The 16300-nt window shown below is 35.1% G+C and overlaps 1 protein-coding gene across 1 annotated transcript; it reads left to right on the top strand.

Moving 5' to 3' along the window:
• Positions 1-9429: 9429 nt before the first annotated feature.
• On the top strand, positions 9430-14848 carry MAX2 (RNI-like superfamily protein). Its single transcript, XM_089820076.1, has 2 exons — positions 9430-10223; positions 12408-14848. The coding sequence occupies exons 1-2, from the start codon at positions 9526-9528 to the stop codon at positions 14347-14349; spliced, it is 2640 nt and encodes an 879-aa protein (XP_089676202.1). The 5' UTR covers positions 9430-9525; the 3' UTR covers positions 14350-14848.
• Positions 14849-16300: the final 1452 nt, after the last annotated feature.

Raw genomic sequence — 16300 nt, 5'->3', positions numbered from 1 at the left:
TTTGAAAAGGATGCTTATCTAGTCTACTCTCCAAGCCAATTTATGTGACAACCCTTTATTGGTGAGTGTATATGAAATTCAGAAGACAAAGACTATAACTGCAGGGGAGGAAGTGAAAACACAAGAAACACCTATAATCACTCCTCAAGTCACAAGTGTACAACCTTGACAACTCCTAGTTGTATATTAAAGGAAGGAGACAACAAGTTTCACTGTTGGTACACTCATGCAACACACTCCAGTATTAGAAAATGTATAAGAACTTGAAAAAGATAAGGCTGAGATAGTTGGAGAAGACAAGGTGGAAACACTAGTAAATGATGGGACACAAAGCCAAACAGGTGAGGTAGATTCACTTGAACCTCCAACACAAGTTCAAGGTGCAACTAAAATGAAAAAGGCAAAAAAGGACAAGTATAAAGAGACAAGTTTGACACCCAAGCCAAAGGAGCTAGTAGCAATCCAAGCACTGGTGACATTACCAAAATCTGGTACTCCTTCCAGTTAAGCTCTTCAAAGGCTGAGTATAGATGCTACACCATTGCAAATCTCAATGCCGAGTCTTGGCTCATCTAAGGCAAAAGAGGTAACTACTTATGGAAATGTTAGCCTAGATGAAGAGATTGTATTGCCAAAATTTGATTATGCAGTAATCACAATTAAGTAGATGGGTATACTACAAGAGGCCCTAGCAAAGAAGAAACATCAAGAACTGCTCAAAAGGGAGCATAGGTAGAAGCAAGCTTTGATTGATATCAAAAATATTTTCTTAGATGCATTCAGTCTGCTTACTCCAGATGAAACAAAGCCAATCATTGAACAATTGACCAATATAGTAGAAAGAGTTAGTGACATAGACCTGGATACTAATGTCAAACTATTAGAATGGTCTAAAAAGAAGTTTCAAAAAAAGTTAAATGAGAAGATATCTAGTGGTATTGCACTGACACAAGTTGAGATAGCAACTAAGATAGATAGTGTGAAGAAGGTACTAGAGAACATTTTCTCTCTGTATACCAAACTATGTAATCCTACACTCTTCGCACAAGAGATAAGGAATCACATCCTAAGTTTGGAGAGCCAAATGCAGTCATTCGATGCAACATTTCCCAAGTCTCCAACTCAAAGTGAGAAACACTTTAGGAACCCATTGCAATCCTAGAGTTAGTTCACATCATTACAAGCAAATGAAGCCAACATAAGGGCTAAATTGATCAGCATTCAGTCGAAATTGACTCCTCACATGGAGATTTTACACAAGGAAATAGGCTACACAGAAACACTTATGAAGAAAGACCCCAATCTTTCTACATTAGATGGCTTAGTCCACCTTGCTACCTAGCTGGCCATCCATATTAAGTCTTTGGAGGTAGCTTGTGATAATTGGGATATAGTTCTTAAAATTATACTTGAGGTCCATAAATATTTTTTAGACAAAGATACTGTGTATAACCCATTGACATTAGTGTCAAAAAGGGGGAGTAAGAGCAATGGGGGAGAGCACAAAGAGATATATATCTAAAGGGGGAGTAAGCACAAAAGGAGTAAGAGAACAACACAATGTAAAAATTAGTTCAAATAGAAAGTAGAGAAAGAGTATTAGTTGATGCAAATCTACTCAATAGGAGAAATATTTTGATAAAAAGTATGGTATAGAACAGATCAAACAACTCAGGGGGAGTTGTAAGATTTTGAGGTGTAAGTCATGTTGCAAAAATTTGATATTTTGAAATTTTGTATAAAATTTGAATAGACATCTATGTTATGCTCATAAGAATAAGATTATTAATGTATGATCAATTATTTTTGACACTCATGTCAAAGGGGGAGATTGTTAATCTCAGATTGGTTTTGACAAGTGAGTGTTTATACACTTGAATCATTTACTTATTTCATGCCAAACAAGAAACATATGCCGATCACAACATATAAGTTAGAGCATGTTGAGTAATCAATGAGTGTTGAGTCACTCAAGTGCCGAGCAAATAGTATGTGTTGAGTCATTTAGATGCTGAGTGATCGTATCAAAGTCATAATTAGTACCGAGCATTAGAGACTTTAGATGTCAAGTAACACTGTTTTGACATAGTTGTTTGTATTGGCACAAACTACTATGTAAACCATTTTTTATCTAACTTAAGGATTAATTTACAATATTTTATTGATAAGGATGAATCTTAAGTGGGAATCCCTATGTATTACATGCATCCAATCAGGTAAAGGGAAGGTTTAAGCAACAATATGGATGAATCATAGCCATTGATTCATACCTAACCCTAAGTCACCTAGGTCTTCTTAAGGAGGACAAACCCAAAACTTTTTATGAGGGAATGGATGAATGATTAGAGAGAGAGAGAGAGGAGATTTTGCATGTGCAAACAAGACATTCATGTTGGCCAAGGTATTATGATCTGAATTGCATTGCAAAATCAGTTAAAGGAGAATAGAGGAAGGAAACAGTGAACAACAGAGAGACATCTGATCAAGAAGGATAAAGTATACAACAATATAGAGGTGATCTAACATCAAGAAAAAAGAGTGATAATCACATGATCATTGTCAAGACATTCTAACAAGTGAATCAGTTAAATCTCTTAACGGAGTAGTCCTAACAGGCTATATTGAAATCTTCTAACAAGGTGCTTACTTAATTGTGAGTTGAAGTCCTTTAATCGGGCACACTTCTAATAGGGTGTTGAAATCCTTTAACATGGTGAGACCCAACAATCTTTTTAATCCTTTAACAAGGAAGACCTTTCACAGAGTAGATCATATTTCATGATCAAATATTGTAACCTTCATTAGATTCACTTTATTACTACAGTAGTGAAGATTTGTGGGTGTCATCCCCACCCCAATTTTACCTTCTCATTGGAGGGCTTTTGGGTAATCATATCTTGTGTCATATATGTGTGAATTCTTGCTTGTTTACATACTTTAGATGTATATGCTTTACATGGTATTTCAGTTTACTTATTCAATTGAGAAATAGATGTATGGTGAATGTTTTTATGGGTTAAAGTTTAAAGCACTGATTCAAACAACCCCCCCTGCCCTGCCCCCCTTCAAAGTTTACCTTTCCTATTGTAATTCCAACACACCATGCCTTCATTTGATGCCTTCACAGAGATGTGTATGGTATAACAATCAAACTTGATGATCATGGGGATTCTCAAGTATTCAAAGTCTAAAGCATTGGTGGCTAGTAAAGGGATCAAGGAAAAGGTTCTAACAAGAAGCATACATCATGGAAAAATTTTCACAGCAAGAGAAAGAACACTCAACCTCCTCACCACAAGACAACTCTAAAAATAATGGGAAATCATCCAAGAAGGAGTTTCTTACTTCTATATATTGTAAGAAGAATGGAGATGAAGAACATCATTATTATTAGAAGGAGATAGAAATTAGTCTACCTTCAAGAATGACTACTTCATCCTCTTCTCCACATTTAGATTTTGATAAAGGAAATGATCACAAGGGAAAAGGTCAAGTGTTAGTTTCTAGTTCAACTCACAATTCACGAAGATGGCTTCTAGATTCAGGGGCTTCTCATCATATGACATCTTCACAGTCTATGTTTTCATCATTTTATCCTTGTCATACTCCGCCTGTCTTGATGGGAAATCATACTTACATGAATTTTATTGGGAAAGGAACTATTGATAAAAGGGAGGGATACTTCATGTGTTGTGTCTACCTCACCTAAGCCATAATCTTCTTTCCATCTATCAACTCACCCATGGAGATACAAGAAGGACTATGGTATTCACACTTGATTCAATTTTTATCAAAGACTTTGAGACTAGACAAATCATTGCTATAGGGGTGGTTGATCATGCATATCAGTATACTACTTCTCAAACTTTGGACATGATGATGAAAATGATTTTTTAATAGATTTTGGTCACATTTCTAGTGATGATTCATATTTTGAGGAGAACCTTGGCTACCTGAACTTGGGTATTCTCATATATGATAAGTTCTTGAGCCTTATTTTTCTTCTCCTCTTATTTCATCTATTATTTCTCCTAACAATGCTTGTATTTAAACATCCATGGATTTAGGTGAGTCAGTGTTAGAGGATATTCATTATCTTCCAAACTCAATTCCATGGAATGAATAATTGATAGACATTACAAGTTTATTTGTGCAGTCCTATATTGTAGATTTGGGAGATATTATTGATGACATTAATATTATCTTTGGTGAAGATGATCCCTCTTCATTTTTTGTGAGAGAACACTCTGACCATCATCTTCATTCTCTACTTGATCATTCTTTCGAGGTTGACATGATGGTGGATACTTTCATACAATAGTTGGAGGAGGTCACTTTCTCTTCAGAGGTCCTTAATACATGTTCTACGTTCATCTTCAATTGATCTTGAGTTTTCTTTTTCAATAGAGTGGCATAGTACAAATGATTTGGAGGAGGCACTTTTTAGTATTGACATGGGAACACTTGAGCGGGTTTCAAATATTCCATACTTTTTGAGGTTTCTTCCTACAAATAGGGGAGGCTTCATTGATACACCTTTGGTTTTGTTTCTTCCTAAGGGGAGGAATTTTGTTTCACACTCATGGTGCAATTTCTACATCGATCCTGGATCATCTACCAAAGGTGCACATTCTACATTGGGGGGGGGGGGTCTTTTCCTCACATGAGGTCTTCTTCTCTCTCATTTTCTCTTATTGTACTTATCTCTCTTTTTAGGGAAGGGTTTTTCAAATGTGATTTCACCTCTTTCTTTGCTTTATGAGAGACTGCATTGCATATCTTTTGCACTTGCATTTTGTACATGGGTAGCTAACACAACCTAGTAGTTGGGACCAATCTGAAATTATTATCTAGATTTTGTACGCTTAAGTGCATTTTCCTAAGTTGTACCTGGGGGAGGGGGACGATGGTGTAAATAAGTATTTACTATTACACTTTACTTAAGTTTACTTAGGTTAATGCATATCCATATTAGTTGTCATGTAGATACCTCAGAGTTTGCATATTCATATGAATCATCATGTTGACAACACAATAGTTCACATCTTATTTGAGCACATGTTGTCTACTTATCTCTTTATTAGATACAACTTTGTATTCTTATCCTCTCATTGTTGCACATACACCCATCCAAAATGGAGGATAATCCACTCTTGGTGGACATGTGCTTAGTTGTTATGCTTATCTCTTGCATGACTCCTAGTTATCTTGATTGCCTTATATACAAGACACTTCTATGATGTATTCATCCAATTATTTGAAATCCATTATCATTTTATCATTATTGAGATTCTCATTTGATCATCTCTTGTCTCTTTGGCACTTCTAGATCTTGGTATTGCAATATTGCCTTATGAAAATTCTTACATGATATCAAAGCTTGAGGCAAATTTTTACAAAGCTAATTGAGACCCATTTTGATTTATCAAATATATTGACTATAGTATTAGTCCAAACTATAAACATTATTAATTTTGTAGAAAATTTCATAAAATTTAGCTAAATTACTTTTCTTTCTTTTCATGCTTACATTGTTGTTGTTATTTCTAATAATTAGCCTTGCAAATTTTCATTTTTTTTGCATTGTATTTCCTCACCAGGGGATACCTCTAGCAAAGTTTTTTCCCTTCCATGTACACACATTTTGATGAATTTAAAACTTTCTAGGATTGAGCTCATTTAAAATCCTTATCCTCCTTGATACTCTAGATGAAGAATGGTTACAAAGGAGTGTATTCAACTTCATGTAGCCATGTCCCACATGAGCTCTCAAGTCACAACCCAAAATGACAACAACTATAAAAGTATTCATATTCCATCAATATTGTTTCTTCATATACACCATGCCAAAAACATTAAGGCTACATCTACATTTGTGCAATAACTAAATTCTACATCCATGTATTTTTTCCCAAAAAATCTCTTAATCATTTGAAAAAGCACAGAGTTGTTGATCTTGAAAATCTTGTTCAAATGATCATAAAAAATTGGCCCTCAAAAAGCCAATTGTTGATTCTTTGTCTTGAGACTAAAATCTATCATTGTTCTTTCTCCTTTGGTAGCTATTAGTAATGTAGTGTTTGGTCTAAAAGTTCCCCCTAAAACCCAATTGTTGTTTCTTAGTCTTGAGATTGAGATTCATTGTCATCCTTTCTCCTTTGGTAGCTACTCTAGTATTTAGTGTTTGGTCTACATCAAAACCCTTTTTTTTAATCCTCACTAACTTCCCTCACAAGCTTTTTGTATAAATAATGAGAGCCAATTTAATGTGAAGTCATTATGTGATGTAGAATTAAATAAGGATGAATTCTCATATCTTTGTCATGCTCGTAGGGTGTGATTAATTTTAAAACTTTTAGAATATAAGAGCTTTTACCTTATGCTTTTGATGATTTTGGTTAAGTTTCCAACCTTGTGTTGTATTGGTAATGACTGCATTTACAATTATTTGTCTGTCACCCTCTAAATAAAAATCTTCAATCTTCATTTTTCTTACTAAGCTCACAACAAGAAAAGTCACCCTTGCCTTAGCAAAATTATTTGTCACATCTTGCAATTTTTGAGCACCAACAACAGAAGGTTCCCAATCTCATCTCTCACAATACATCCCACTCCCCCAATCTTTTTTAGAAATGTCATCGAATTTTATTTGTATTAACCCTTTCTCTAATTTGAACCATTCTACAATCTTCCAAATAGATAAGGAATGAACCCTTGTAAGCCCATTAACAAGAAATAATGTAAGTATATTTTTTTTTCAAAAATATACTCAATAAACTTCATATTTTTACTTTTGAAGTGAAATGAAATAATATCAATTATAAGCCTAAATGTTCTATAAGTTTATTGATTCTTGAAGTGGTTTGCAGTATTCAAAAACTTATAATATACCTTTGTTGCTTTTTATTGGTTTGAGTTGTAAGAAGTTCTAATCACGTTAACATGTTTTCTTCACAATTTTACCATAGAATTGACTCTCATTATTTCTTCATTTTTGGCTCGAATGTTTGTGTTTCTTGAATGTTCAAGGATACAATGCTCTTGTAATTCTAGTATTGTGATAGTGTGAAAATCCTATCTTCCCACTCATCTTAAGTGTTATCCACCTCTTTCATACACAATTGAGTCTATGAGTGTTAATCTTTAATGAGATGATAAAGACATTTTCCTTCAATCATATTTAATCCATATATAGTATTCATAATATTTATAAATCAAATGAATTCTATAAGGTAGTAGAATCACATTTCATACACAATTTTTTATATTATTCGTTGCTTTGATTCTTTATTTTGTAGTGCTAAGACACATTTTCACTTATTTGTATATCATAAGTTGTTGCATTTGCCTTCTCTATTATATTTAGACTTGTAGTGTAGTAAATGCAATCTCTTAATTTGAATATTTCATATATTTATATGTTTTTTTATTATGAATGTCATTTTTTATACTCATATTTGTTTTTAACCACATTAGCCTAACCTTGGTGGTAACATTAACAATGCAACATTTTAGCCACAACAATACATCATGAATGGGTATTCTCCATATATTTTTATCTAGTCCTTTTGAATTTTCCTCTACCTAAGTAAAACCTCTAATTTTTAGTAATACATAGTCTTCATAAAAGTCAAAAATATATTGTGACAAATATTTATATCACTACATTGAAAAGTAGCTTACACCAACTTTGATGTGAAATAAATAGATGGGAAAAGAATAAAGAAAAATAGGAGGAAATAGTTTGTATCTATTACATGACTAAGACACTTGAATATGAGAAACACTTTATTCTATATTGTGAAGCTTCCTATGATAGAGGGTATGGGGTCCTTTTGATGGTTATTTCCCCATGAGATTTGTTCAAAGAGAATAAAGTTGAGAAATAATGAAGCTTATCATCAAACTTTTTAATAGTCAATCAAATGCACAAAATTTCCACTATCCTTGATAAATTATTTGATGGTTTTTAGATTTGACTATGCGATCAATTTTCCATGATCATGCTCCATATAACAAGATCCCTTTCTCTTTTCGAGCTTATTCATCCTAATGATGGACCATAGAGCATGATTTGAAACACTGATAAAAAAATTGATCACATAGTCAAATTGATTAACTATCAAACAAGTTTTTAACAATAGTATAATGATTTTCAAAGCTAGAAAATGAACTCTCATATCTTGTAAATCATATTTGACCTCATGAATGTTAAAATTCTTCCACTCTTGATTGCAATTGGCTTCTAGACTTAACTATGTTAGAAGTTTCACATCATGATTCACAAAATTTAACCCAAAACATTCATGGAAACCGTCTCTGACACAATTGAATCTAAAAATCAATTGCAATCAACAACTTTATTTTTAATTCTTTAATAGAATATTTTAAGTTTGTGAGGTTGTATAAAATTAAGAGTGATTTTATATATAATTTTAAGGCAAAGAAAGTGAGGAAAAACTCTTGCAAGCTAAGTTGGCTCTATATACTTGTCTTGGATTTTGGAAAGAAAGTTGTTTGTTAGGGGGAATAGAAGATCCAACATTTACACGTTTCTCCCACACAAAGGTTTCCTAGGTATATGTGTCTTATTGTCTTGTTGTGATTGACTTATGTTATTTTTGCTTCCACTTTTGTTGTTGTTAATTAATCTAGAGTATTGATTATTATGCAACTATTATGTAGCTAGATTATAAGAAATTAACATGTACTATGGAAATATGATAAATTTAATTCTTAATCTATTTCATTCTTAGGCAAATTTGGCAAAATAGATATCTCTCAATTTTTTGTTCTAATTAAAGAAATTTTATAGTATATGCCATGCTCCTATGTAATAGATAACTAAAACAACTTTTTGATTGAAATTCTCAAACCTTTGCAAATTACAATACTCTTATATACACTAAATCATATAAGGTTTCCATTTTGTAAATACATCATATAGTTAATTTATAATTGAGTTATAAGAAATTAACAACAACAAAGATGTAAATTTTGATAAATTTAATTCTCCTACTCTATTCCATTCCACAATGAATAAAAAAAAACCTAGATATCCCTAAATCCCTGCTCTTAGATTAGAAAAGTTTTGGCATATATACCCATGCTCTAACTACAACTACTTTGTAAAAGCTTTCATTAGATCGATATACTCGCAGACTTGATACCTCCGCTAAACTAACATGATCACCAGTTCCATAGCTGAGATGCTCACAAAACATCAAAAAACTTCCTTACGGCCAGCAAATTTAGCTGCAAGAGGAGGATAAGAATGTGAAAGCGTGCTCTACGGAAAGAGACCAAGAAAACGATGTATCAAGAGTGTTGAGTCATGGTGGGTTGGAACTCTCGCGAGGCTGCGGGGCCCCCGTGATGTCACGCGGGCAGCCGGCTTGAATTAAACGAGAAAGGGGTAAAGGGCTGAACATTCCTCAAACCCAAATGGGAGTTACGGTGGATTGAATTCTACATGGAACTGGAATTCGAACAAAAATCAGTGTTTTTGAGTCCAGGCAGGCGAAGATGAGGAGCAAAACGCACTTCAGTGACATTCCGGAAGTGATTATCAGTATCATATTCGGCCTGGTGAAGGGTGGGAGGGAAAGGAATCGAATGGCCCTGGTTTGCAAGAAATGGCGGGAGCTGGAGCGAGCAACGCGAATGGAACTGTGTGTGCGGGGAAATATAAGCAATTTGTATTCGATACCATCCTGTTTTCAGGGCGTGACGACTCTGGACCTGTCGCAGATTTCGCCATGGGGTTACCCTGTTTTGGATACCTCCTCTCCCGAGAATCAACTAAATGGGCATCTTCTGAAGCAGGCCTTTCCCTACGTTCAGAGCATCACAATCTATGCTCGCAACGCTCGGAACATTGACATGCTTGCGCAGCTCTGGCCGCGAATCCGCCATGTCAAGCTGGTGAGATGGCACCAACCCGTCAATGATCCAGGGTCTCCTCTTGGAGAGCTGCCGCCGCTTCTTCTCAATTGCGAATTGCTTCAAACCCTAGACCTCTCTCAGTTCTATTGCTGGACGGAGGATGTTGTCTCTGCTTTGCTCTATTCCCCCTCTGTCTCGGTGTCTGCCTCTGCGAATCTCTCGTCTCTCAATTTGCTCATGCTTTCTACCGACGGTTTCAAGGCACCCGAGCTCGTTGCCATTTCAGAGGTCTGCAGAAACCTTCAAGAGCTGTACGCTGTCTGTGTCTTTGATTCGCGGTGAGCTAAATTCCCTGAATTTCTCTCCTCTGTTTATTGTTCTCGTTATTCAGATCTGAGGTCTCTAAAGGAAGACATTGTTATTAAATACTCTTGTTCTTCTTTATGTTGTCAGGATTAGTATCGTGGATGGGTTTTTAGCAAATCATTAATATCTGCTACTTGAATGGTATTTGCAACTTGAATTGTCTTAGATGTAGAAATAATCGAGCTCTTTTGGCTTAGCTTCAGGGATTGAATTAACATCTTTTGGACGTTACTCGTGGAAATCGTTTTCAATTCATATATGTTATCACAGCACTGCTGGATAAGTGTTCTTGACGTTAGTAACTTTTTTCCGTACTCTAGAACTGTATTTAGGTTGCATGAAAAACATACCTCTTTTGGTTTAGTTCCAACATCTTTTTTATAGTAGTTGTGGTTCTTGTTTTCAATTCTCATATAATTTTGGACAACACTGTTGGGTTCTTGCTCCTGTTGTTTCTGATTTTGCTTTCGTTGTTGATAATAGTCTTAGGTGTATGAAAAATCAACCCCTTTTAAACTTAGCACCAAGGGCTGAATCAACCTTTTTTGACGGTACTTGTGTTTCTTGTTTTGTTTTCACTTCACATATTTACTATGACAACACTATGGGATAACTGTGCTTGTTATTTTTAATTTTATCCTTGTTCCTAGATGACTGCATCTTTACTTTAATTTCACACCTTCACAGTACTTCTGTATAAACGGGGTATGCTATGGTTTCACAATTTCCACTTTACTTTATTCTGTTTTTTTCCTTTTTCGTTTATATCAGGGTATTTTTTAGTCGAGGGACTATAGCAGCGCCGTACAACATCCTGAACTCTTCAGGGCGAATTTTTATAGCCCCTGGGCAGCATACAAATGCCCCACTCCATGTGTTGTGCATAAACTGGGATTCAAAACAGAGCCGTGCAAGAGCTACTCAAAGTGTCTGACTTTTAGGCGGTCCCTTGGGGCTAATTTTCTGATTACTTATTGATAACTATGTTTGATTGATATCTAGTTGTATTACTGGGTGGAGGAATGACAGAAGGAAGGCGGATGGATGACAGGGATTGAAGATTTCTATTGGATCTACACTTTTGACAACGGATTGAAATACTTAAGCAAATGCAGTCTATGCCTCTCTGAATTGTTGTGCCTGCATTCATTAATACAAATCACGTTCTAACATAAATATGCCATGGGGTTGTGAATGAAATTTTAGAGCACTCAGTTTCTTTCGCCAAGCATGCGGTTATACCCAAAAAAATCTCTCCATAGTTGACATAACTCAGAACCAGTGACTATCTGCATTACAAGGGGTCCGTATTATGAATAATGGAGATCCTCTAATTGCATTTTTGTCTGGATTTTTGAATTCCAAACACAATATACTACCTGCATTATCCTCTTGGGTGGCACCGAATTTGCAATAAATAAGGCTCAACCAAAGAAGAATGCCTCGCTGGTCCTGCAATTCCTCCTTCCCTTAGCGTTAGCAATTATTTTTCCATCAGAGAAGCTAATATAGGTCCATTTGGCAGAGATAAGGAAAAAGTTATGCCTCTGTTTTTGTTTAAAGAGCTTGGCAACAGGTTGAAGGGGAATTGAATGTGCCTTCAAGCCTTTAAAAAAAATTCTTAATTAGATATTGTGCATGATGTTTTTAGTTTGACATTTTCAAAATCTTCTGAATAGCTGCCTTTGTTGCCTTTTGATCCTGACATTTTTTCACTATTGTCCTGGAATCTTGTGTCTTTTTTAATTCCACAATACTGCTGGATAGCTGTGATTTTTGTTTTTAAGAATACATTGTTCAAAATAGTATTTGTTAACTTCTTTTTATATTAAAAGAATGTGTTATCCACAGCTACCTCTCCGATGAAAATTAAGTTACCAGAAGATGAGTGAGGTAAGTAACTCTAAATGTTAGACTAGAAACAACAAATATGTTTTCCCATTTATATTGAGAAACATTTTTCAATTTTCTACTGAGATCTTTGAGATAGTTACTAATTGTAATATTCTACAGATAGATCTTCTTTGGAAGTTTGTTGTTATGTTCCTATTTAGTGAAAGGTTCTAATATTCTTGTTTTCATGACACGCTGTATTTAATTAGTCTGAGTTACTTTGATGAAACTAACTACAGAAAGGGTTTTCAACTTTCTTTTAGGTACATGGACTGTGTTGGTGATGAAGCACTTGTTACTGTGGCTAAAAACTGCACTAGAATCAGAATACTTCATCTTGTGGATAAAACTGCATTTGGAGAGCTTAGAGGGGACCCTGATGAAGGATTTAGTAGTGAGGATGCAAAAATCAACCGCCAGGGCTTGGAGGAAATGTTTAGAAGTCTGCCAAATTTGGAGGACCTTGTGCTGGATGTTTCACAGAATGTCAGGGACTCAGGGCCTGCCTTAGAGTTTTTGGGGCTACAGTGCAAGAAAATCCGGGCTTTGAAGCTGGGGCACTTTCATGGAGTATGCAAAGGACCTCAGCCTGATGGGATTGCCATGTGCTCAAGCCTAGAGAGGCTTTGTATCAAGAATTCTGCAGATTTATGTGATGTGGGACTTGAGGCAATTGCAGTTGGATGTTTTAGATTGAGTAAGCTTGAGTTGCAAGGTTGTAAGAAAATTAGTGAGAATGGTGTCAGATTTTGCTCAAGCAAGCTTAGAAAAACTCTGGTAGATGTCAGTGTTTCTTGCTGTAAAAATCTTGATACTGCTGCCACTTTAAGGGCATTGGAGCCCATTAGCAATAGAGTAAGGAAGCTGCAAATGGATTGCATTTGGGACAAGTCAATAATTGAACAACCATTCATACAGCACAAGAGTGGGGAGAGATTGGAACCTGATGGAGCTGGCTGTAGTTCTTCTTCAAGCAATCAAATGCTATATTCCAGTGGGGTACAGAGCTCCAAGTGCATTAATTGGGGACCATCTTTAGAATTGGGGCTACCTGACTTAAACTATGCAGATTTGGATGTTGATTCAGTTATTGTGGACACGGCAATGGAAAATGACAGCCTAGAGCTTAACACAAGCTTGTATTGTGAACATTCAGGAAGTCACTCCTGCATTTATTTGGAACATGGTAAACATATTTCCATGGGGCAAAATGGAAATATGTCAAGGTATGTAGCATCCAATGTTGCAGACTCTGGAGCTATGGATGTTGACTCGAAAGCAAGTGAGATTGAGCATAATGTTAGTTCTGATCCTGATTTTCCATCATCAATGGGATTTATGGACTTCTTGGGAGTAAATAAAGAGCATCAAGAATCACAGATGCTTGAAGAAGTCGATGATGAAAGGTTAGAGCTAACTGAAGATGGTGGTCAAATGAGGAGTATGACAGGTGTATCTAGTATAAGAACATCATTGGAAAACATGGAATTTGAGTGGCCAAAAAAAAGAAAACACATCGGTGGCATAACAGTTGCTGAACACTGTGCAGGGATGTGTGAGCAAAAGCGTTTGTGTCATAGGATGGATCAAAGAAGGTGTTCAACCTGGACAAGTTTGAATTCATTGTCATTGTGGATGCCTGTTGGTGAGCCGCTAACTTTTCTTGCAGTTATGGGTCTAGAACAGTGCCCAGTGCTTGAGGAGATTAAAATCCAGGTGGAGGGGGATTGTAGGCTCTGCCCAAAACCAATAGAGCAAGCATGTGGTTTAAGTTCGTTGGTACGCTATCCCTCTTTGTCAAAGCTAGAATTGGATTGTGGTGAGGTAATAGGTTTTGCATTGAGTGCTCCAGCAGGCGAGATGGACTTGAGCCTGTGGGAAAGGTGGTATCTCAATGGTATCGGAGTGTTGCATCTGTCACAGTTGAGTTACTGGCCTCCACAAGATAAGGATATGAATAGGAGAGGTCTTACCCTACCAGCTGCAGGGCTTCTTCAAGAGTGTGTAACCCTCAGGAAACTTTTTGTTCATGGAACAGCCCATGAACATTTCATGATGATGTTTCTTCGGATCCCAAATCTAAGAGATGTACAGCTCAGGGAAGACTATTATCCAGCCCATGACAATGATACATGCACCGAGATGAGAACTGAGTCTTGCAGGCGATTTGAGGAAAAGCTAGCTAGTCATGGGTTTTCTGATTGAAAATAGGTGTTGACTGAATTTTTAGAAACTCAAAATAATGCATTTTTATCTCTTCCATTTTGGTAGTCTTTGAGAATTTACTAAAATATGTACACAATATTTTTTATGGTAGACTTAAAGCTCTCAAGCTTAGCAGTATGAAAGGTGCGCCATGCATCAGAAAATGACTGCAGGCTACAGAGAGGAAAAACAGCCTGGCTGGTATAAATGTTCAAGATATTAAAGTACATCAGTGGACTCACTTATAGGTTTTGCTGCTGTACCGTGTTAAATGCCCTCCAATATGATGTGGCATTGAACTGGTTAACATTTTGAGCCTTTACAAGTCTGTTTTAAGTGTCAGGAGAAATTACATTCCTTATTGAAAAGCCTTCTGTTGGCACTACAATATAATTTCTTCTTGCAACTGTTCCCTGACATGCTGAGTAGCATAATTCCTGGTTGGTTATCACTGCCCGTCTCATTAATCTGAAATGAAGAATGTTTTACTTCACTGCCATACCTGAGCACATTTCAAGCTTAATTGGTTGTTGGACGACGAAGATTTTGAAACACGGGTTACTTGTCCAATCACTGACAACATTTTAATTCACTGATATAGTTGGAATTTGGAAACATAGTTCTTGCTTAATTGACTGCTGGATGCCAATAGAGTCTGAAACATAGGTTATTTCAAATTTATATTTAACTGCTACCATTATACTACAAATTTCTCCTACTTATTTTTTCTGTAAGTAGTAAATCTAGACATTGAACCTCATACTTAAATATATATTTTTCTCCTTTACTATTATTACAAATATAATACAAATGCCTATATCCACCTTTATTATAGTTTAATAAATAGAATTAAACTATAGTTGTATATAATACAATATGACTCTATAGAAAATTTTGACTTCTTCATTTCAATATACAGATTGTGAATACCAACCCTGATTTGTTTGTTATTGAATGAAAAGATACAATGGCCATTTTGCTGGAAGTCTGGTAATAAGTGAAAACCAATCACTTGTGTTTAGAGTAAGTGCTGTTTTCTAATGATACAAGAAATGAACTAAAAGGAGTATTTTGAACTATTTCGATGGAGTGGCATTGTGGAGAGAATTAGCATCCACAGCAAACGGGTCCATCATTGATAACAACCAGAAAATAATAATTATATTGATTTACTGGTGGTTTCCTTTGTCAGACAAATAAAGATAAGCCCAAGTGGGGCCGATATGCAGTAAGCAATGGCATGAAAACACGAGTTATAGTTGTTTCCTACAACAGGGATTTAACAAATCTTTTTGTCAAATTCATGCAAGTTGATGGAAGTACTATGCAATTAAGTCCACATTCAATGTACTCTATGACAGCCAAAAACGATGCGCTGACGGCAGATATTGACAGATCTTGACTTCTCCACCCATCACTACATATTTTAGATATTTATCATATATTTTAGTTATTTTAGTTGGGAGGATATTATTGTTTTCATTCAATTCAATTGATGGATCAACTCATAGAATTTAAAAGATTAAAAGGAATTCAAATGTTTATATTTTTTTTAATTTTTATTATTTTATAAATCACATTTTTAATTCATTCTATTGGACTATACTATTTTTGGTACTTCAACAAAAAAACAAATATTTTCTAATGACTCTATCATGCATTCACTATAACTTTATCTTTTTCACATTTGTGATAAGTTGATTAGATTTTTCAAAAAAAATTATTTTTATCTTCCACCTCACACTATTTTGGACACAATGAATTTCTAATCATTATTAATTATCAAAATCTATTTTTATTACCAAATTCAAATATAGAATTAAATATTAAATATTTATTATTTTAAATATATTTATTAGTTTTACATTGATGTTTATTTTTGCCAATTGTAAAATGTCATTTCTTTAAGTGTACACTATGTTTTATTAGCTACTATTTTACCATCATATTT

This window comes from Cupressus sempervirens, chromosome 3 (genome assembly GCF_028749045.1).
Source record: "Cupressus sempervirens isolate cs-2001-9-10 chromosome 3, ASM2874904v1, whole genome shotgun sequence".
NCBI classification, from domain to species: Eukaryota; Viridiplantae; Streptophyta; class Pinopsida; order Cupressales; family Cupressaceae; genus Cupressus; species Cupressus sempervirens.
The sequence above is the reverse complement of the archived record's forward strand: the minus strand, read 5'-3'. Positions and strand labels throughout refer to the sequence as shown.

What these genes read in the sequence shown, in the direction of transcription:
- MAX2 (XM_089820076.1), top strand. Translation starts at nt 9,526, where the DNA reads ATGAGGAGCAAAACGCACTTCAGTGACATTCCGGAAGTGATTATCAGT. An exon ending in GTCTGTGTCTTTGATTCGCG is followed by an intron (nt 10,224 to 12,407) that starts GTGAGCTAAATT and finishes ACTTTCTTTTAG; the next exon opens with GTACATGGACTGTGTTGGTG.